At 39.9% G+C, this 21,664-nt stretch overlaps 1 protein-coding gene across 5 annotated transcripts; it reads right to left on the bottom strand.

The window, feature by feature from the left end:
* Nucleotides 1-31: 31 nt before the first annotated feature.
* fam168a (family with sequence similarity 168 member A) lies at nt 32-21,591 on the bottom strand. Of its 5 annotated transcripts, none has more exons than XM_063906596.1 (9): nt 21,421-21,584; nt 21,239-21,332; nt 11,778-11,885; nt 11,039-11,199; nt 9,523-9,603; nt 6,456-6,601; nt 5,548-5,734; nt 5,082-5,208; nt 32-4,925 (listed from the first exon to the last, which is right to left on the bottom strand). In XM_063906596.1, the coding sequence occupies exons 3-8, from the start codon at nt 11,837-11,839 to the stop codon at nt 5,096-5,098; spliced, it is 750 nt and encodes a 249-aa protein (XP_063762666.1). In that variant the 5' UTR covers nt 11,840-11,885; nt 21,239-21,332; nt 21,421-21,584; the 3' UTR covers nt 32-4,925; nt 5,082-5,095. The 5 variants fall into 5 exon arrangements, with proteins under 5 accessions (XP_063762666.1, XP_063762668.1, XP_063762665.1 ...); XM_063906598.1 differs by having other exon boundaries at nt 11,039-11,130; XM_063906595.1 differs by lacking the exon at nt 21,239-21,332.
* Nucleotides 21,592-21,664: the final 73 nt, after the last annotated feature.

Genomic DNA, 21,664 nt, shown 5'->3' with positions numbered 1-21,664 from the left:
TTGTGAATAAAAAAAATGACACAAAACAATCTTCCTTTTATAGGAAAATTTTAATAGTTATTCAATGTTCTACATTTTACAGTAAATATACAATTACAAACTTGGCTTAGTTATAGTACTAGATCACTAACTGATCTTAAAAAAAAAAAAACCCTCAACAAAAAATAAAAAATAAAAATGAACATAAAAAAACAAAAAATAAAAACAGATTTACACTTCATATCACAAGCCTGACGCTGGTCCTTCACTCTGGACCATATAGCTAACATACAGTTCACTTCTCTCAACGCTGAACAGACGTTGGGCTTCAGTTTCAAACACAACCTTACGGTAACAGATATACCATAGCATGTGCAAACTGGTTACCAAACTAAAACTTCCAAAGATGGGATTGTTCCTAATACTCGATCCAGGGGGAGGGGGATACAAGTATGCTTTTTTTTTGGAAGACAAGGAATTTCCACTTTTTGCATCACATTTAGTGTGAAATTAAACTTAGATATCTCAGACAAATTGAAATTAAAAAAGCTGCAGCAGAACATCGAAGACATTTAAGAGCCTACTACTTACTTTGATAGTAGTGTTTTAATTTAAAAACTAAGACTTAGCAACGGCAAGGCAAACAAAGAAAGAGAGAGGGCGGGAGGGAAGGAGACGAGAAGTGGTATGAATGGTTCTGGTCGCATTTTCACTATCAAAGTGAAGAAGCGTTATTTAATGTTCAGGACACAAAAAAAAGTCTTTCAACATTTGGAAATGTCACAGAGGATAGAATGATACAGAGAAAAAGATGATGAAAGACCCATTATTAAGACAACTTTGCATTTCTCCCACTAAACACATCAAAGTGTTTAAATGTCCTTTTTTACTTAAGTGCAAATTGAAATAAATGAAGAGGCAAGGAACGGAGTTAATGAGGAAGCAGTTTCACCATCCTGAAAACCGAACCTGCTCTTTGGGTGTCTGCCTCTCTACGGGACTCCACATTAAAACAAGAGTTACAGTTTTTAAGAGGATTGGTCCACAGCCTAAAAAAAAAGAAGCACTCTCCCTTAATAACGCTCAACTCAAAAGGATCAACCCCTCCTATGAAATCAAGTCTAAAATGGCATTCCAGAAAAATCTATGGGGAAGAAAAGAACATTAAGTTTGGAAAGGATTGCCCCCCTAAACAAATGTCAGTGCTTAAATTATGACATCCAATTGTGATTGTTAAATGTAAAGGACACCAATAAATCATTATTTCAATATCTTGGCTCAAAGCCTTGACCCATGGTGATGCCACTTCCAGTCTTCGTCACTGGCGACATCTAGTGTTATAAAAAGGCTCAGAGGAGGTGTAATAAATACCAGAAATTACAATGGATTATCGCCATTAGTATCACCAATTTAAAGACTATCATATAGTTCAATATGACTGCTAAAGAGACGGGGTGGTGGAGAATGCAAAGTTTGGACAGAAGGAAGAAAAACATGACACAGCAGAGGGTTTGAAGAAGAAAGGGAAAAGTGGAGATGAAAGGGAGCAGAACGAATGATCGGACATCATTGTGCATCCCTGAAGTGTGATATACTGAGTGTTTGAATGGTTGGGATGCAAAATGGCCTCGGGAGTGAAAGTAGGATAAACATAAGGATACTGTAAGAAAGTTGAGACAGCCAATATGCATCAACAACAAGGTGAAGAACAGGACAGTAATAGGGAAACACAGATTCACAAGAAGCTAGACATAACAAGAAGTTCAGCAGAGAGATGAAAGTAATATTTACTGGTTGAGATATGGCACAGAACAAAAAGGGCGTTGAGGGTCTCCATTCATCAGTAAAAACGTCTTTGCAGCCACAAAACTGAGATGGACAGCAAAGATGGCCTCCAAAAGCGTCGTGGTAGCCTTTTCACCGTCGAACAAATGTAGGATTTGATGACAAGAATCTCTCCAATTTGTTGACCGACATTATCTAAACGTCTCCCCCTCCTCAGTGATAGATATGTAGAGGACAGAGATGCAGAACAGGTAAAAAAAAAAAAAAGGAAAATATTCAAAGCACAAACAGTAGCTGCCACACTGATGCAACCATGCTTAGCTAGAAATACATTACTGTACCACTTGCTGTATAAATATACTGCATTTTTTTTTTTTACTTAAGAGATCCAATGCTATAGTGAAATACACCTGAATATTATGCATACCCATTATGCTCAATTTACCAGAGGGAAAGAAAAAACAATTTAATTTAGAAATACTGATAGTAGTGGTTGGTTAAATAAATCCTAATGACGAGTAACATTAATGCCGTCGCAAGAAAACCTACTTTCCGTATTCTTTTCAGTTTGAATACAAACACAGATGTTTGTGATCTGGTAACATCCACTTTATGTCTTCAGAAATACAAGCGTTTTTTCATCCGACAGCGGCATAATGCAATATTTTCTCGAGAATTAACCTACAAGTGTACAAATATCTGGACTAAGAATAGCTCAAACACTCAATCTTATTGTTTTAATTTTAATTACAATATAAATTGCTCCTCCCTCCTTCACTACAAAGCCTAGGTACCTGTTACTTAGCATTAAATTATAGTCATCAAGTTTGTTTTTTTCTCAAGTTGTGCAATATTTCTTCACAAAGTTATTCAATACCCAAATGTTTGATATGTTCTACCTCTTCTTAGCATTAACTGTTCTTATTATTGAATAGAGACTGCATACAGAGCCTGTTATCCACATTAGAGATTACAACAAGCATTTAAAAAATAATCAATTCCAAACGCTGATAAAATATTTACTGTATGTGAACAGTTGGAGGCATTCCCTCTTATTTTATTGCAATATCAAACCACATCATCTACATACCTGCGCAGTAAATGCTTTTGTCAAAACAAAATCTGTACGTTACAGATTATGAAGTTGTGATTTCAGTCCTTTTTTGTGTGTAAATCCAGAAAAATGCCACACGCCTCGCCTAAATATTTAACCCTACCGGTCACTACTGTAGTGTTAAGATGGGTCACCATACTGCTTTTGCACATAAACGCCTTTACATGAATAAGCATTAAAAAAAGGCAACAGAAAAAGGCTGTATATGGTCCTTTTCACATTGGCTCAAATATTATCCTCAGATTACGCTGGATTAAAAATGGTGGATTATGTTTAAATGCCAGTAAAAGCAGATACGTGTTTATTTCAAAAAGTTTGCGGCAAAGATCGTATAGACTCCTAAAAAGTCTGAAATCCAACTGGAATGAACCGGTTTAAAACTAAGAGGCAGAGACACTTCATCATCCAGGCTCTGCACCTTTTGTCCTCAAACTGTTGTAACCACAAACAATGAAACCAGAAATATTATGACTACAGCGCTCCCCAATCACATGGCACCAGCCTCAAAGTTCAATAACAAATTGTCCCTATGGCACGGACCCGGTGTTTACACATTACAGCCTTCGGATTGGACAGTTCATCCTAAAAGCCATGCACAGCAACCCATGTCATTAGTTTGGTCTTTTCAGCACTGGACTATGAATTTCATCATATCCATTTATCAGCACATATTTATTTGACTGGTCCTTTAATTCATGTATATTTAAGAGTCTACTTATTTGAGTGTTTGGTTATAAAATTGTCACCTTGAAGAAAAAAGGGAGGAGGAGACAAAGTAGTCACAGTGGGGAGTCAATGTACAAAACATGTAGTGCAAAAATAGCAGTGTCGTGTGGTCTCTTGCAGGTAAGAAACACAAACTCAAATGTCTTGTACCTTGAAATAAACACAGCTGACTGTGAATATGTGATCTCCTCCTCCTTCCTTTTGTCTACGCTCCACATCTTGTCTCCTCTCTTTGCGCCAATACAATCCCTTTAAGCTCCTTCTCTGCTGTCAGCCATGCACACTCAGAAATCCATGACATGTGTGTCTGTTTTTGTGTGTTGATCATTAACAACAGAACTGAACACATTGTACAGCAAGTGCAACTTAATGATCATATGGTGTCCAACACATCACAGGAGCCCCTGTGTGTGTGTGTGTGTGTGTGTGTGTGTGTGTGTGTGTAACTGTGCACGACCGCCAACGCTGCTGACGTGGTTCATTATAAATATTCTTACATTTTGTAAATGCATTGACCTACAGCTAAGGTTACAATTTCGAAAGTGTCCCATCATACTAGCCTGCATAGTATGAAGCATGAAGTGGGTGAAGTTTTCTTTGTGTGTATCATGCTAAAGTTGTCAAAGTGGGACACACAGCAGCATGGGTCAGTAAGAGCTCTGCTAGTAGCACTCGTACGGAGATAAATGATGGGAGTGATGGACTGACTACTGCCGGACAGACAGCTATGCGCTGGAAGAACAAAGAACATTTTTTTAAAAGAAGAAAGAGGAAGAAAGTAACAAAAAGGCAAGAAAGAATATCAAGAAACCGGAAAACTCAAATGCTTAGTTTGTTAAAACCCTGTGCTGATATCTAGTTGTTAGAAATTTGGCAGCATAAGTCAATAAGTGTTTGTAGTGACTGAAGGAGAAGATAATGAGGAATAAGTGCCTGATATTTTCCAGCCAACTGAGCAGCAGGAAGGACCACACACACCAGCACAACACAAAACAGGAGCAACTGACACCCGTGATTGGTCAAGAGTCCTTCTGGAGTTCCAATGACAAACACATCAAAAAAGAAATTGAGGACATAAAACAAAGAATAAAAAAGCCATACAAAATAAGGTAATGACTGGTTGGCAAATGATCAGAGAAAAAAAAAATAAAAGCAGCTTTTGTAAAAACGTTAGAGAATGTCGCGTACTAACAATAACAATAATAGTAAAGTGGCTGTTGCACTTTAGTTTTGTTCTTGCAGACAGGTGCCGAGTTCCCATGGTTACCAGTGGGAGCCCGGGTAAGATTTGAGCAGTTGCATACGATGGTGGACTCCAGATCTGGTGGGAAAGAAGAGCAGAGGAAGGCCTTGGTGATTTATTTAAGGAGGCCTCAAAAAGGACGAGATGAGGGAGTGTAACAAATGGAGGAGAGGAAATTGTTTTGACTACACAAGGACAAGGAGAAAGCAAACAGCAGGGGGGCCAGACACTCACATGATGGGCGGGCTCTACCAGTGAGGCGGTACGTAGCTGTACCCAGGTGTCCCTTGGGGCCTGTAGGTTGGCACAGTTACCGGGTGTCCTCCAATCTGGGCGTGCTGGGGCGTTGTCAGCAGGGTCCCTACAGGAAGGTAACGACACCATTAATGAGCTTCAGTCCTCTATGCATCACTCTGCTGAACAGCTATGAAGGCTTGTTGTTGTACAATACGACTTGCCCTTTCATACATTTGTTTTTAGAGTAAATCAAGCATTTTCCTTTATTTTTCCCCAATTCCAAGTTTGTCTCTTGATAAACACCTGCTGTTTTAAGTGAAGGTCTTGTGAACTCTTAAACAACCCACATTTGGTGAGCAACCATCAAGAGAGAACAGAGGTCAGCAAAGGCATCAATGCCAGCAGGTCATCTCTGAACACTAAAATAAACTAAACATCTTGGGAGTCAGGAGTTTGGTCTTACCTGCACTCATGGCCATGGTTGTCCCAGCTACCATCCCCATGGCAGCCATGCCGTTGTTGCGAGGAGCCTGAACAGGGACGGGGGCGGGGTAGAGGGCTGTGGAGGGGATGCTGTTTGGCTGCACCACAGTGGTGTGATGGATCACATGTGGCTGAGCCGCATACACCGGCTGGGTATAGTACGCTCCCTGTGAGGGCGGACGTTAGGAAAGTGAGGCGTTTGTGTAAGATTTATAAAGCCACTGTAAAATGTAAAAGTAATAAGTCTAAAACAGAACATTTCCAGTGCAGAGAAATACAGAAAACTCATTGGCGTCTTTCTTATCGCTACTCCTGCTTCTTTGCTTTTAAACAACCATTCAACCATTAAACCAACCAAACTACATAAGAACAAAATGAGACCTTTGTTGTCAGCTTGTCGTGTAATTGCATCTCAAACAAAGCCACTGTGTTTCAGGCTTTTATCAGAATAATTTGCTCACCAGGGGTTTTCACTGAAATTGCGAACTAAATGGACTTTCTGTTTGGGAGTTTGGTTCCTGGATCTTACTGTGACAATTAACCAAACGGGTTCTTTGTTAAAAATACATTTTAACATTCCCATAAACAACACAAAACCAGCCATTGCTAAAATTCTAAAGAGTTTTACTAATGGTATTTGTGCATAACATAAAACTGATGAGGCTCTTTTTGTAGTGGATTTGTTTAACATTGCTTTTCATAGCCATGATATCAAATTGCTTCACATGATTGTACCAATTTGCTGTAAAGTATAATCGACTAAACCGATCCAATGTGTGCACATGTACCAAAGAGTGAGTAAAATAGACAAACGACAGGTGCAACACGACAAATCTGATCGACATTTTCCAGAGTAGAGAGTTTGTGGGAATGCTGTCAGCGCCTTACCTGTGCGTATAGGTTCTGCTGAGGGTAGGCACTGCGGATGGGGTACATGGCTGTTGGGTACGGGGTGGGGGACGGGGTGTAAGGAGGGGGTGCTCCGTTTGACTGAGTGGGGGGCACTTTGTATTGGGTGCCTGCTGAAGTATATCCTGAAATATCAAAAGAAAAAATAAGAGGGGGAAAAGAAAGGAGGATTTAGAAATATAAAGTAATGGAGAAATGTATCTCAAAGTATTTTTTCAAATGTAGTTACAATTCATACGTAGGATATCATTTATACACTTTCAAATTGGAGAGTTGGCTCCTATCCTTGTCTATTTTTTTGTCTGACGTGTATATATAGAGCAAACTGTTTATATCGCTTTTGCATTTCCTACAAACTCCACCAGATGGGGGACTGGTGCCATCTTTTATTTGGAATTGAGGATTAAAAACACCACAGCCAAGGGTTTCCTGTCTTTAAATTCTCATTTAGCCATCTCACCACGGCCTCTGAAGGTAGCCTGCTGTGTACCCTACAGCTAAAGACAGTAGCTCTATAGTTACAGTACATGGAGTCTAATCACCTTTTTAGGGACAATGCAGTCAAGAAGCCTCCCAAACATAGTGGCACAAACATGATTCATGTTTGGCCACCATTTGACCAAAGCTACATTTAAAAAAGGGCTAAACGGCTTGAGGTCTACTGTAGGACGGTGAAGGAATCTGGCTCAGACCGCAGCACTAATGTGTGCTGTTATGTGTGCTCTGCTCTGCGGGGTGCAGTACCTCTGAGCCGCCACCTGGAGGAGCCTGAAGGTCAAACATGCTACTAGCTAGATGCTGCTGCAGAGCTTATGAAAGCGCTTCCCTCACACAAGGACAAGGGAACAAAGAGATGATGGGGCTGCTACTTGTGTCTAAAAGTGTGTGTGCAAATTCACACACATGTATGCAGGGCATTAAAGGACAATGGTGTGTGACAATTACACAAAAGCCTAATAGACAACTATTTGTCTATTTTGTGGTCTTGAGAAATAACGACATTGACCAAGATGTGACTAATTGGTTGGCTGTCAGGAGGGTGACTTTTGTGTGTGGCATTACAGACTTACATTGAGCCCTGCAGAATGCTTGAGAAAAGATGCGCAGTAACTCTCACCACCTCTGATTTTAACGACGGTCACAATAATGAGGTTCCTTTGTTTGAACAAGCTGTTTGTGCTTTGCTTAAGCACACCTGATTTTTTTGGTTAGACTTCCTTTGGATAAAACAAAACTGGGGGAGGGGACGGGAGGAGAGGGGCTTCAAAGCACCACAGATGAGATCTACAAAACCCCCTTGTCTTGGTACGATACTTGAATTTCAGGAGAATTGGAACAAATGAAGCAGCATTCTTCTTAGAAATGGCGTCTTTAATCTATTAATAGTTATTCTACTTTACTGTTTTTTTAATGTGAAAAGATTATTTTAGTTCTTTAAATTACTTTATTGTTCTTTTTTTAGTGTTACCAATTTACCATCCTTAGGAACCACCAAGTATTATCTTTAAGTCGCCAACCCGATCCACAACATCCATCATTTATCTTTGACCAATTATTGTATTTTGTCTCCCTATTTTCAGTTAATTGTTTCAGTATTTCAAATTGTCTATCTGAAATCGGTGATTAAGTGGTTGTGTTTCTGAGTGTGACGTTGTCAATTAGCCTCTCCCTTTCTCCTTTGTCAATAGATATTTTTGGTACACACAATGAAGTTTGTGAATAAAAATCACCTCACAGAACCTACATCATCCTTCTAGAAATGACTTTTGTCTTTTGGAACTTTCAAATCTTAAATTATGAGACCTGAAATTCATATCAAAGAAATAACAAGTCTAAAAGGAAAAGAAGCCTAAAATACTTTAGGAGATGGACGGCTTCTTAGTATTACAAGCAGATGAACAAGTTTTAACACCTTCTTTGAAATGCATACTGACAAAGCATTACACCCTCTAATTATTGATTGCTAGAATACTAAATAAAAATCACTACTATAAGCCATTTTAGACATTTATTCTAAAAACAAGCTTGCTTATTTGAAAGCTCCAGTGAGAGCATATTGACCCTGTCTGGGCTTCCAGGCTGAAAGGTTTAGGATCCCAACACATTAAACTATCTCTGCCTCTGCAGACACACCATATCTGGGTGGCACAGAGACAACTGTTATTCCCATCTGCTATGGGGGCCAGACACGGAGCCCCAGCAGAGCACGTCTCTGCTGCTCAGAGGGCCACCGGCAGCTGTTACCGGCCAGCCTCCCACTCCTTCACCATCAATGCCCTTTAAGCTGACATCACCACTTAATCTATACGGCTTTCACGTTCCTGCAACCTGCGAGGAGCTCTCAGCCACCTTGCGTGCTCTAAATATGATGCGTAAAAGCAGGGGTTATTGTAGTATTACATACATTTTAAGCATTTAATTTGCACAAAAACTCCCATAACTGCTTTTGGTTGAGTATACATAATCAACATGTATACACTGAAGCTCACTTGAGCAGCAGCAGGGTAGATCATGTGACTTGAAGTTCAAATCCAGCAGTCTAGTTTATTTAACACTAAATATATTCCCAGCCTCATTTATTTTATTTCCCCACACGTCACTTAGCTGTCTATTAGGGTATGAATTCAATGATGAAAATAATGACTCAGCAGCAACATTAACACATTTCTGAAGGTTATTATAGATTCATTTGGTGGCTTTTTCATTAGGTTGTTTTAGGTCTTGGAATACGAACATCTATCCATTCTTATTTTGTTTACTTTTCCCCAGATTTAATAATAAACTGATGAAGAAATCTCTCACTGTTTAGGCATGTTCTTTCACCATATAACATGCCATGTTTAATTCCCAATGAGAGCCACACAAATCACTCTTGACTTTCTTTTTCAAAAACGAAAAACATCCCATTAATTTACTCTAAAGGAATTGGGTTCAAGTGAAAGCTATTTCAGAAACAATATTACCTTGTTTAATACAAACAAAGTCACCAAATGTGTGTGTGTGTGTGTGTGTGTGTGTGTGTGTGTGTGCTTGTTTTAGGGCTCACCTGGTGGATACCCAGGACTCCCTGTTTGATAGAGGTTGGGTGTATAGGTGGGAGCCGCTGCGGGATACCCTCCTGGATAGCCTGTTAGACATCACAGAAAATTAATCAGAAACTATGGCTTAACAGCAAGAGGGCAACTGATGCACACACAGCAAAGTCAAAAACACACACATATAGCTAGGCAGTATTTGGTTTGGAGCAGGATGTGCACAGATGGCGCTCATTAAAAGAAATGTCTGCAGCAATAACACAGTAGGTTGGATGCGTCTTACATACAGAAGTCACACCTGCCAACATAGTGTGGGAGGAGAAAGAAATCATCACACACACACACACACACACACACACACACACACACGGTTTTGACCCGATAAAAAGGTGCAGTTCGACTGAGTAACAAAGAGATGAAGGAGGAGAGGTAAGAGATGCTATATTAGTGAACAATTGTGAGTTTAACAATCCTTTCAATATTGCAGTTTTGTTTTACATGCAGTTCTTTTATATAGTCTATTTATGACTTAGAATAAAACATGGTGTTAAGGTTAAGCATAAAGGAATAAGCCGTGTGAGCTACAGTAGTGCTGCTCACTCCTTATTATTGGCGGAATCTATGATGTGGATTTGGGTCTTTGCTATACCTAGCTTGGGCTGCTGCATGATGAGAAACTGTCAGATTTAACAGGTTAGGGTTAAGTTTAGCCTTTCACCACACATTTAAAGACTCAAATATAAAAAACAAGCCAGGTCATGGCAGCCTATTTTATACATCTACCACTCCAAGTTCTATTGTACAGTTTTTGATATGCCACTAATCTGGAAACTGCAATTCTACAGCCTGCTTTGGAAAAATCTCACATTTCTCTCTTGAAACATAACCTTACATATAATTCTGATAGAATAACTAGATGAATGGTATATTATTGGTGCCATGATAGTGTTCAGGCTACAGCTCCTCTCCTTATGCTCACTGGTTAATGCCTAACACGCACTTAAAAACACCTATAAAGTCAACTAAAGGTTCAGAAATGTGACTTATTTAGACTACTCAAAGGACTTTTGAACAATCTATAATTCTGTCAACACTTGATTATGTAGTTATTGTACATATGCGTGCTTTTCCACCAACCATAAAGCACACACATGATAGGATACAAATTAAGCCTCAGCGAGGAAATAATCCCTGAAAACATTGCTTTCCTCAGACCTCTTCATCTGTGTCAACATACACCTTACAGTAGTGAAAGCACATCACCTAAGTGACACTAGTATTCTCATTTTACTTGATCATCTTTGATCACAGAACTTGGTTAATACACAATCTCGAAAAGGCATTATTCCTGCAGGCATCTTGACCTGCATTTTAAACTTTGCACTGCGTTTTGGAAAGATAAAAAAGGTTGACAGATGATCCCAGCATCATGCTTCTGCACCAGGTTCCAGGTTTTTTTTTTCACGCCATCCTTTGAAACATGATTCTAATGGAACAGAGGGTGACAAATGCGTAAGTTGGTTTTACCTGCAAAGGCCATGTTCTTAGGGTTTCCGTACGGGGTGCCAGGCTGAACGGGGCTGTAGACGGGATTCATAGCTGAAGCTAACCTGTTCTTACTGAGAAAGGGAGAAAAAGACAGTGCAGTAGAGGGGGCAGGGGGAATATGGAAGGGAGAGAGATGTAAGCTGTGTAAATTGGAAAGAAAAACGGTTATGATTATCAAGCACAGGCACGCACATAAATCCCAAACTCAGATTCTTAAGGCGACATCCAGCTGAGGGATTTTGCCGGCATGCAACAGAAACAAAATCAAACCCTGCGAATCCTCACCCTCGAGTAGGCTCAGCGCAAATATGGATTTATGGATTTTGTAATAAATTAAGTACTGACAAAAAAGCACAAGTACGCATGGATCTAATTGTTTGGCTTTCTGTGAGGCAGCAAATACAGCTAGCAAATGTTGCGCATCTGCCTTTTTACTACTGCACCAAACAAGGCAGGGCCATATCGACCAGCCTGGTTACGACTACAGGACTGAACGGAGGAATGGCCACTAAACATTAAAGGTTCTGGAAATGGTTTTGGGTGGAGATGACCAATAACAAGAGCCATTTATACAACCAGAAGGCATATTTCGCCACCAGTTTCGCAATGTAAAGAGACCTCCAGTGCTCCCAACTTACCTCGTCATGGAGAATATGGGCATGGGAAATTGTGTTTACATGTGTGTTTGTGTGAGTGTGTGTGCATGCGTGCCCCGTACCTCTTGTGCGTGTCTGGTTGATACATGAAACTGAATTTGTCTGTGGGATGCCCGCTCGCCATTCTTGCTGTATGCAAATGAGGAAGGAGTGGAAGTGGATATGCAAATCTGAAATTAAAACAGCGAGAGTTCATGATTACAACGAACACAGGAAAAGAAAAAGAAAATTGCAAAAGAAGCAAGCACCGGTGCAACAGCAAATGGTTTAGTGACCGCAGCAGGGACACACAGTGATTTAGACAGTGTGCGAGCGAGTGAGTGAGTGAGTTTGTGTTCTTAGCCACCAATAGGTGCAGAAGTGTGTGAAAGACAGAACAATTTCTGGAAATAGCGCAAAATGGCCTTTTTTTGCATTTATTTTTAAAACTGAGTGCGTCCAAAACAGAATCAGAATCTACTGGCTGATAAAACAGCCTCAAGGTTTCTCTTTCCTGTGTGTGTAAGGCCTGAGTGATGTGCATGGGAGTGAAAGTAAGATATGAGTATGACTGTGCTGTACACAACATCCAATACAAGCAGCAAAGCAAAGTTGAAGACTGCCAAACAAAAAAGCACAACACACCCAGTGAGGGGGCAAGTGACGGAGAACAAAATAAAAAGTACAAATAAGCCGGGTCTCGCACAGCGTCATGAATAAGCATGATCAAGTGAGCATGAGCCAGAACCAATAAAAGCACAAAGCGTCAGACAAACACTGAGCGGAACAGCCGAGGATAAATAAAGAGGAGGAAAGGTGTGTGTGTGAGCTGTGTGTTATTTCGGTTCATGTGGATTTTGTGTTGATTTGTTCTTCCTTTTTCTGAAAGAGATGGGAGTCTGTGTATGATGATCAGGCCGGTTCTGTCTGGTTTTTACTGTGGTTCTGTCGTGTGTTGTATAAGACTGCATGAAATGTGTTGTGGCAAGCTCTTTGCACACAGCACATCACCCATTCACCATGTTCACACTATGAAAATGCATTTGTCTAATTCAGCTCCCAGTAGATTTGTGAAGACAGACTTCAAATCTGAACGATCCATCCTGGGCTTGTGCTTCATGGCCAGTTAACAAATCCTTCAGGTGATTACAGCTCTAGTGTCATCATTTCTGGGCACGCACTTTACCGATGCGGCACACAAAGTGACAGTTCAAATTAAGCAAGAAAGCCTTTCAGCGCACCATCCAGCAACCCTGACGTCAAACCGCCCAGAGACAGCCGCCAGCTGAATGCGAGCACATACACGTGGGAGCCGTTTCTTTTCAGGCTATTTGTGCGTATTCCTTCAAACACACATGCATTCCTCAAAAAGCTACCTGTGTGTGTGTTTAAACAACAATAGTCGGGATATGTTTACTCTGCTACATCAAACACAGAAATGTGCCAAGGGAGTTGATTACCTATTCCTGAACACATCCCACGATACCTTCTCCATTAATCTCCTATGATTTAAATCCTTCCTCTGCCTCCCACCTTTCATTCCATTTTCTTTGTTTAATTCATCATTACATTCCTCTATCTCACTTAATCTCTCCTGCGAACATTTCATTGTGACATAATTTAGGCAACAACAAAAAATAATAATATCCAAACCAAACCAGCTGCACCGGATAAGCTTTAAAAAAAAAGTCCCTAAAAGTTCACTTCAATTGAAGTTGATCTGCAATGATCGGTGTAATGAGCATGACAACGCTTGCAGCTCTGTCAGACCCGAAACACAAAGTATTGCTGAAGCTGATATTAATACGCACGTATATGGTCATAAATCAAAGTGTTGGTAAAAAAAAATCCAAAGTTGGATTGATCATTGAGCTGGATGAAATGTTAATTAAAAGCAAATGCATTTAAAGGTTATAAACACAACAGAGATATGTCCGTCTGGACCAAAGTGGTGAGCCGACAGACCACATTTGATCATAAGCAAACTGGAAATCATATTTTGTGTTGCTTTGAAAACACCACATGTGTAGCTTTTTATTGTCTTAACTTCCCATTATCAAACAAAAACCATCAAATAAAACCCCAGCAAACCTCGTGAGAGCTTTAATGCACATTTTTTTAAATTATCCTTATCTGTATGGTGTTCACGTGAGCTGAACTGTCACGCCTATGTAAATGTTTCTGAGTGAGAGAACAATACCCTCTAAGGCTCTAAAACATGGACAGGTGGCTAAACTAACTCTGCGGTCTAGGGCAGTAAACACAACCCATTACCAATTATCAATGTGCCTGAATAGAGTAGAGAAAGACATGTGTGTTCATCCGTTTTAGCCTGAGAAACAGAGGGAGTACTGTGTGTGTGTGTGTGTGTGTGTGTGTGTGTGTGTGTGTGTGTGTGTGTGTGTGTGTGTGTGTGTGTGTGTAGGCAAAAGTGGTGAAAAGTGAATGGTGAGAACAATAGGGGCACCACAATGCGTCTAATGAAGGTGTGTGTGAGGAACAGAGAATGGCAGAAACCCATGTGATGAGTGGGAGTGTCTGACAACTCCCTTTTGTTTTCAGGGGGAGGGGATGATGAGGAGCTTCAGGCTCTTCATTCTAAACAAAAAGCCTCTTTCTGGCCAGAAGACCTTCTGTTTGACAGATTGTAATGCCCAGCCTCGTGAGGACCTTTACCATAAAAAAGTACATTTATTTGAGTTCAAAGGGGCAAAGTCAAAGAAATCAACTAAAAACCATCGAGTCATCTGCTGAATGTTTTATTCATTAATCAATTAGTCTATAAAGAATTTAAAGAATAGCAAATACTGAAATATTTTTTACAATACTCATTTCCCAGAAACAGTTAAATGCGTTGTCCAAACAACATTCAAAACCCTCAAACACTACCAATTGTCTATTAAGACAAAAAGCAGCAAATCCAACCAACTGAAAAGCTAGAATCTGCAGTTGTCTGGCTATTTAGCTTAAAATAAATAGTAATTGCTAGACAGAAACGTTATTTGGCAATTGTAGAACAACTAACCAATTAAGGGACAAGTAAAAATAAATACATAAATAAGGCCAGGTAGTTTAAGAAGCATAATTGGCACAAAGCATTTACTATGAGGGAGTAACCAGTGAGGGCCAACAAATCAAAAACAGATCTGAATCTAGATTTTAACTTTATAAATGACTTATTTTTTGTCCATTACATTACCCATCACCATACACCTCTTTTCAAAAACTCTGAAGGGTGCTTTCTGTAAAGCCTCATCTTTTCCCTCCTCTCTTCCTTCATACAAACGCAGCAGACTTCAAAGAAAGCCGAGCTAGCTGCAGAGTAACAACCCTCTGCCGGAGAGAAGGCTGCTGCTTCCAGCGGACTCTGGCACTGATGACCTGACGGGAAATGTGACGTTAAGTGTTTCCACTCATCTGCTGACAGCTTTTAGCCTTAGGACTATCAAAACAGTGACCGTGTTAGGCTCAGTATCAGCCTGTGATTATCAACATGAAATTGGATTTTCACTATTTTTTTTACAGCAACCTGTCTGTCTATGAATCATATTTATCAGAAAATTGGGTTTGCGCTGAAAACGGACACTAGCAAAATAAGGTTTCTGCTGTCAGGTGGATGTTGTTTTCAAATCTTATTTGTACCATTTCTCTGCAAATACTCAACACATTCCATTCAAGGAATCATCCAGTTTTGTGTGTCATACAATCATACATCATAGAGAGGATAAGATGATATCATGATGATATTATGTCTCTTAACACAGTTGCCGTAATCGGAGCCAATGGCAACTGGTTTTATCCCACCAAACAGTCTAATTTACGCATTTAAATGATTAACAATATAGACCTAATTCTCCTATCCAGCGTCATTTCAGCTATAATTGATACCTTATTGCTGACATCAAGTGTATTGGGAGCTTGAGCTCTGGCTAGCGCGTGCACACACACACACACACACACACACACACACACACACGCTGACATTATAAAAAGAGCCCTTCCAGCTCCATGGCTTCTCCAGAGTTATTTTACAGGACTTTGTTAAGCTTAAACTCTATTAGCGGGACTTCATTTGGGCTGAACTCAAAAGACGAAGCCTCAAGGCCTAGGTACAAAATCGCAGATCACCAGCCTAACAGCAGCTGAGTGTGTATGTGTGTGTTTTTATTTAAAAGCTTTGTGTGAGCTCAGTAATGTGGCAGTCAGGTCTTTCCTCGTTTCAGATCCTCAAAGATGATGCGGACATATTTCATTAGTGAGGTGCGTGTTAATATAAAAATGTGCATGTAGCAAAACAATAATGTCGGTTCCACTCCATAAAAGGGGGATTCCTGCAGCCGAGGGGAGCAGCAGAGGTAATAATGAGGGAGGAGGATTGTGAAAGAATAAACCTCTCAGTCACTCACTCACACACACACAAAGAGCTACCATTCCTAGAGAACATGTACAATACAACACAACCCCCACACTGACTCTATCCTCCCACATAATACCTCAGCAGGCTTCTACTCTTTAAAGCAACAAATCAAAACTGGTGGGCGTCATCACACTCAGCGCAGGAGAGAATAGCTGAAAAGCTTCCTTTTTTTTTTTTTTAACTGAAGAAATCAGTGTTTCACTTGGGTTATGAAATGGAAGCAGAGAAACCAAAAACATCAAATACCTGATACACTGCTGATGGTACTGTGATGCCTCTTTTTCCCATACTGAGAAAATGTATATCCAGAAATACATTTGAAGATAATGAGTCATAGATATCTGAGATACCTCCAGCATGCTACAGATTTGTGGATTGTATAACATCATATCGTTTTATTTATGCATTCACTGGTGCCAGCTTCTTTAATGTGAAGGTTAGATCAATGTTGTGTCTTCTTTAGACAATCTCAAGACCAAACAAACCACTATAAGATCTTATTTTGGGATTCTGGGGAAATGTTATGGCCATTTTTCCATATTTTCATCATATTTATTAATATACCAAAAACAAATAATCAACCATTAAGCATCATAAAGGCCTTAAAACCTTGTTGCAAACTTGAAGTAGTTCACATTCATAGTTTGTTCTCATGTTCAGGGCCTAGCAGCATTTCCAACAACAGCATATGATATCTATCAGAACACAGGGCCCAAAGGACAGACCAACTAAAGGGCCAAATCTGTGTCCAAATCCATCTGACTACAGTGCTCCCCCGTCCCGTCCCGTCCCCCCCCCCCCCCCCGTCCCCGCCCTGCAGCAGCTCTCTCCACACAGCCCTGGGCTATTTTAGAACTAGGACAGCTCTATACATTTTGGGACAGCATCTCCCCTTTTCTCTGCGCTGGCTCCCTCCTCCTCTATTCTCCTTTTCAAATTCATCTCATCAGTCACACACCTCATGGGCCTGCATCTCTGGATTATTTGCAGATATTGCCCCAGCACACTTTAAATGGAAATGTTACCATGAAATACATACCATTCAACATTATCCATTTATTGAGATTTCTACTCCGGCTGAGGTGCTTGGTTTCTAACAACATTTAGAAAGGGCTACCGTGAAAACTTTTCTAAGGTATGGGCACTGATGTCAATATTTTGTATCTGATACAGACAGTATAACTATATATGAAATCATGATAAAGTAATAAATAAAGTACAGTTAATGGTCTACAAATGTAATGAAATCACCTTCACTGAGAAAAAACTGACAAAAAGGATGGTGCAAAATTGTCCCAAAGAGAGATTATTAATTATAATTTAAAAAAGGTGTAAGAGGCTTCTGTCAGATGTTAATGATCAGGGAATATCAAGTTAGTTGATTTTTAATGAGATCCCTAGCAGCTAGGGAATTAGAACATCGATAGTAGGCATGAAATATACCACAAGCCAGGAATCTATGGCCACACCAGACAATCAAATAGTGGGATTGAGAGGAATATTTAATGAGAGATGTGTAAAGAATCAGATTACCAGAACTCAAGTGGAAATAATCACTTTTAAAATAGCCAGAAATGGTAATTACCTCTGATGGATCATTGGTTAATGTTATTGCCAACCATGAGGACTTTAAAAAGCACTCAAAAAAAAGGGACAGCTTAAGCAGTACGAGTTTGTTATAACACTTCCTCTTTGCACTTTGAAATTCTACCGCTATTCTAAACAAGTTAAATAATGTACACACAAAATTGTCGAAGGGATTCTACAGACCTAACCTAACAAACATTTCTACTATTTAGAAGCTGACCTTGGCATGCCTGTACATGGTATATGTATTCACACTTACAGAAAGCATTACGCTCATGCACCATCCAAATCGATTAATGAACCAAGTGCCTCACATCTTATTGATGACTTACAAATGACACATCAACACGATTAAGATTGGAAAGTGAATCATGAGCTGCTAGCAAGATTAAAGTGGTCCAAAAAACCCTTCTAAAGATCTAGGCCTATCATTCTACTTTGGAAAGAAACAGAACTATGTTGATTGAGTTTTTACTATGGAAGTGGGTCATGGCCCTGCACAAAACTAACAATACAACAATGCACATAACACAAAAAAAAAGGAATGAATTTGTTCCTATAAAAAAAGGGTAGAGGAAAAACAACATACATGCACAGACACAAATTCAAAACAGGTTTTTGAGTTAGAACTTTTCGACCCATGATACACATTCAATCTCCAGGCCTGCGGTGGAGGTGAAACATGAAAAACACAGGTCATGTTGTCCAGTCATTCAAAGATATTTTAAGCTTTCCAAAGACAGGGCCAACAAAGTCTTATATAGAAAAGAACCCACCATTCAAATAGTGTCCCAAATGTGGGCAAACTTTTGATGAGATGGCTATATCCAGCGGCATCTTTCTGGGTGTGTCAAAAATCAAACTGTGTCCCAATTCTTCTTTTTTCTTTAAACTACTAAGATGCATTTTTGGTCAGGGTGTGTTATTGTGTTGATCAGACTCAGACTTAAATGTTTTACTTACAAATCAAGACTGAAACCCAGCAAAATGTATATTTCATTGTTCTCTAGGTTCTCATTTCCCTCTACACATTTCCTCTTTTTTATTGTACCTTTATTCCAGCCGCTAGAATACTTTAATATTTTAAAATGTGTCAGGCATTATCAATTATTTATATTAGCTATATGTTCATTTTCAACCCCGCTACTGGACTACAGCATGAAAAAATAATGTTGAACATGACAGTAGGTATCAGTAATAAAACAACAGCCGACAGCGCAGACACATGTTTATGTACTGTGTCTTTTTATGCAGTTGCAGACCCCAGATACGACTGACAGCTACATTTCAACCTCCTGTGGCATTTCTCTCCTGCCACTACATGCAATGACACTTCTTAAATAAAAGCTTTTGTAACATTAATAGTTTAGGGTTCTCGGCCGGCTTTGTGTAATCAATCACTTTAAAGACTAAAAGATCAAACAATTCACTTAAAACATGTTTTTAAAAAGTTGTAGATATTTGTTTATTTTTAAATCGAGACAATAGTTGATGAAACCCTAGCTTTAGTAATCGACGACAATCCTAAAATCATCTCATATCTGCTTGTCAAACATCACTGACCACAGCTAGTATAACCACGCAAATGTTTGTATCTGATCATTTTCTATTAAAAAAATATTGGTCAACAAGTTAAGGGGCTTGTCAGCTGGACAACAAAGGAGGGGGAATTTAAAGCCACCGTCTGTAAGCACCTTGTTCCCTGCTCTCTGATGAGCATCTCATTAAGTGGTTCAGACCACACGGGATTGAAGCGCTAGAAAGATAACAGTCTGTTATAGAAACACTGACTCGTGTACCACTAAGTGACTCCAGCTTTATAGTCTGACAGTTTTACGGCTGCATTGTACTACCCACCCTTAATTCATACAAGACTGTGCCTAACGCTTGCCAAAACCCATTCCCTCTTCCTTTCCTCTTGCATGGCAGACAGGGGTCACCTTAGACTGCCTTCATCAAGGGAATGCAACCCTGCCACATGCTTCTAGATCACACCAGAGTATTCAAAGGGTTGTGAAAAGCCTTCATGATCTGTGTTGTGATTTTTTTTTTTGGGTAACAAATAAAATAAATCCAATGTTGAGCATTGTGCCTCTTCTGGTTTTGCAGAAGCCATTTGGAACTGCACATAGATAATTTTAAGCTGTATTTTTCTGGTGAGGGCCAAGAAATCCCTTTAGAACGATAAGGCTTCTTGAATTAAATAGGATTAGAAGTCAATGTTCAAAGCAGGTAATCCCCCCAAAAAAGAGATGAATACAAAGAGGATTCATTTCACTGATAACACTAGTCATAAGAGAGAAGATGAGAAATGTGCCTTTAGCATTTTGTGTAATCCTTTCTCTTTTGAACTATGTGAGGCTCAGTTTAGTTTTTGTATTCTGTGCCATCAGAGTACAGTGATACCATGTTAGACTGCTGTATCTCTACTACAGCTGAATGGTTAGAGAGGAATTTAACAAAAATGTTGATAATGAATTCATTGTTTAAGCTGTTCGTCAAGCACAAATTCCTAACACACTGTGTCAAGGCTGATTTACTCTGCCTCATGTCACTAAATTAAATATTGGAGAGTTGATCAAACAAAGCGTGCAATAAGGATGTTATTGAGGGCATCTGACATTATGTAGACCTAACAATAATAGTACAATCAAAAACTGGTCTTCAAATTTACAGCACAGAACATAGTAGTTAGTTGCTACCCAGATAATCTCTATTATACTTTTTCCGATAGCAGCTGGAGTCTTTGTGTGACTAAACATTTATGGTAACCACATGTTTATTTTCAACCTTACGTGGTGTAGAAAGACTTTGCGAAGGTGAAACATTTAAATCTAATGCACACTTATTTACATATGCAGGAAAGATACTACACTTAATTTTTAAAACATTGTTCAAACACAACAAAGATGTAGCCCAAAACTCCGTCAATACCCCATTAGTTCCACTTCAAAATACGATTGTTTTGTTCATAATGGAGGCTGTAGTCTGGGGGACACCGCTTAGCATGCATGCGTTTGTATATTCCACCGTATCACTGGTTAATATGTAGTTATATATCCATCAGAGTATTGCATGTGCTGGCAGTACACTGCATTCCTGGGATAGCAAGCAACGCCAAAACAGCCATGGTTGGACAAAAATGGTCACATTCAAACAAGCTTAAGACACCATTTTGAAAATCCACCGATTTCTAGATAACAACTCCGAGATGCCATCTTGCCAATTATCACCAGATTAGCTACCGTTAGCATGGCTGTTCTACCATTCCTAAACCCCCCTATGCAGGAATATACGGCTCACATAATAGTAACGTTAGCTCGTATCCTAGCTGAAAAAAAAACACTGCTAACCCGTAGCATCCTTGCATCCCTCCGCACACGCTGCTCAAAAATGGCTAATTAGCGGGCTAGCTTGGTAAAGATTAGCAAACGACAATAAAAAAGACACTCATAGAATATCAGACATGGCTGCACCGGAACAACAGCAACTACTTTTACCGCCTGGACGCAAACAACTAAGGAAATAATAAAAACTTACGATACGGCAGTTGATGTCGGTTTGTTTCCGTTATTTAAACTAGCCCCTTTAGCTTAGCACGCTAGTTCCACCACGGAGGACAATTGAAAGAATACTGAGGGAAAAAATGAAAAAAATGAACAACTACTAAGTAGACACATGGACATTCCTGCCCTCCATAATAAACATCGGACGAGACTTACCTAAACCACTCGGTCGAACAATAAAAAGATTCCCGTGTGCGTACGTGCTTTCGCCTGTGTCTGCTCTTCTCTGGGTCGGTGCGGACTGGCTGTGCTACAGCAGCGTTTTGTCGGACCAGTGGCGCAGAGAAGACAGCTTTCACCCGAAGAGACGGCCACCGTGTGGGGGATGGGGATGCACTGCCGGGAGGGAGAGAGGAAGGGAGGGATGCAGGGATGTAAGGAGAGAGGAGGGGGGTCCCAC

Source organism: Eleginops maclovinus, chromosome 18 (genome assembly GCF_036324505.1).
Source record: "Eleginops maclovinus isolate JMC-PN-2008 ecotype Puerto Natales chromosome 18, JC_Emac_rtc_rv5, whole genome shotgun sequence".
Classification (NCBI taxonomy): Eukaryota; Metazoa; Chordata; class Actinopteri; order Perciformes; family Eleginopidae; genus Eleginops; species Eleginops maclovinus.
The sequence above is the reverse complement of the archived record's forward strand: the minus strand, read 5'-3'. Positions and strand labels throughout refer to the sequence as shown.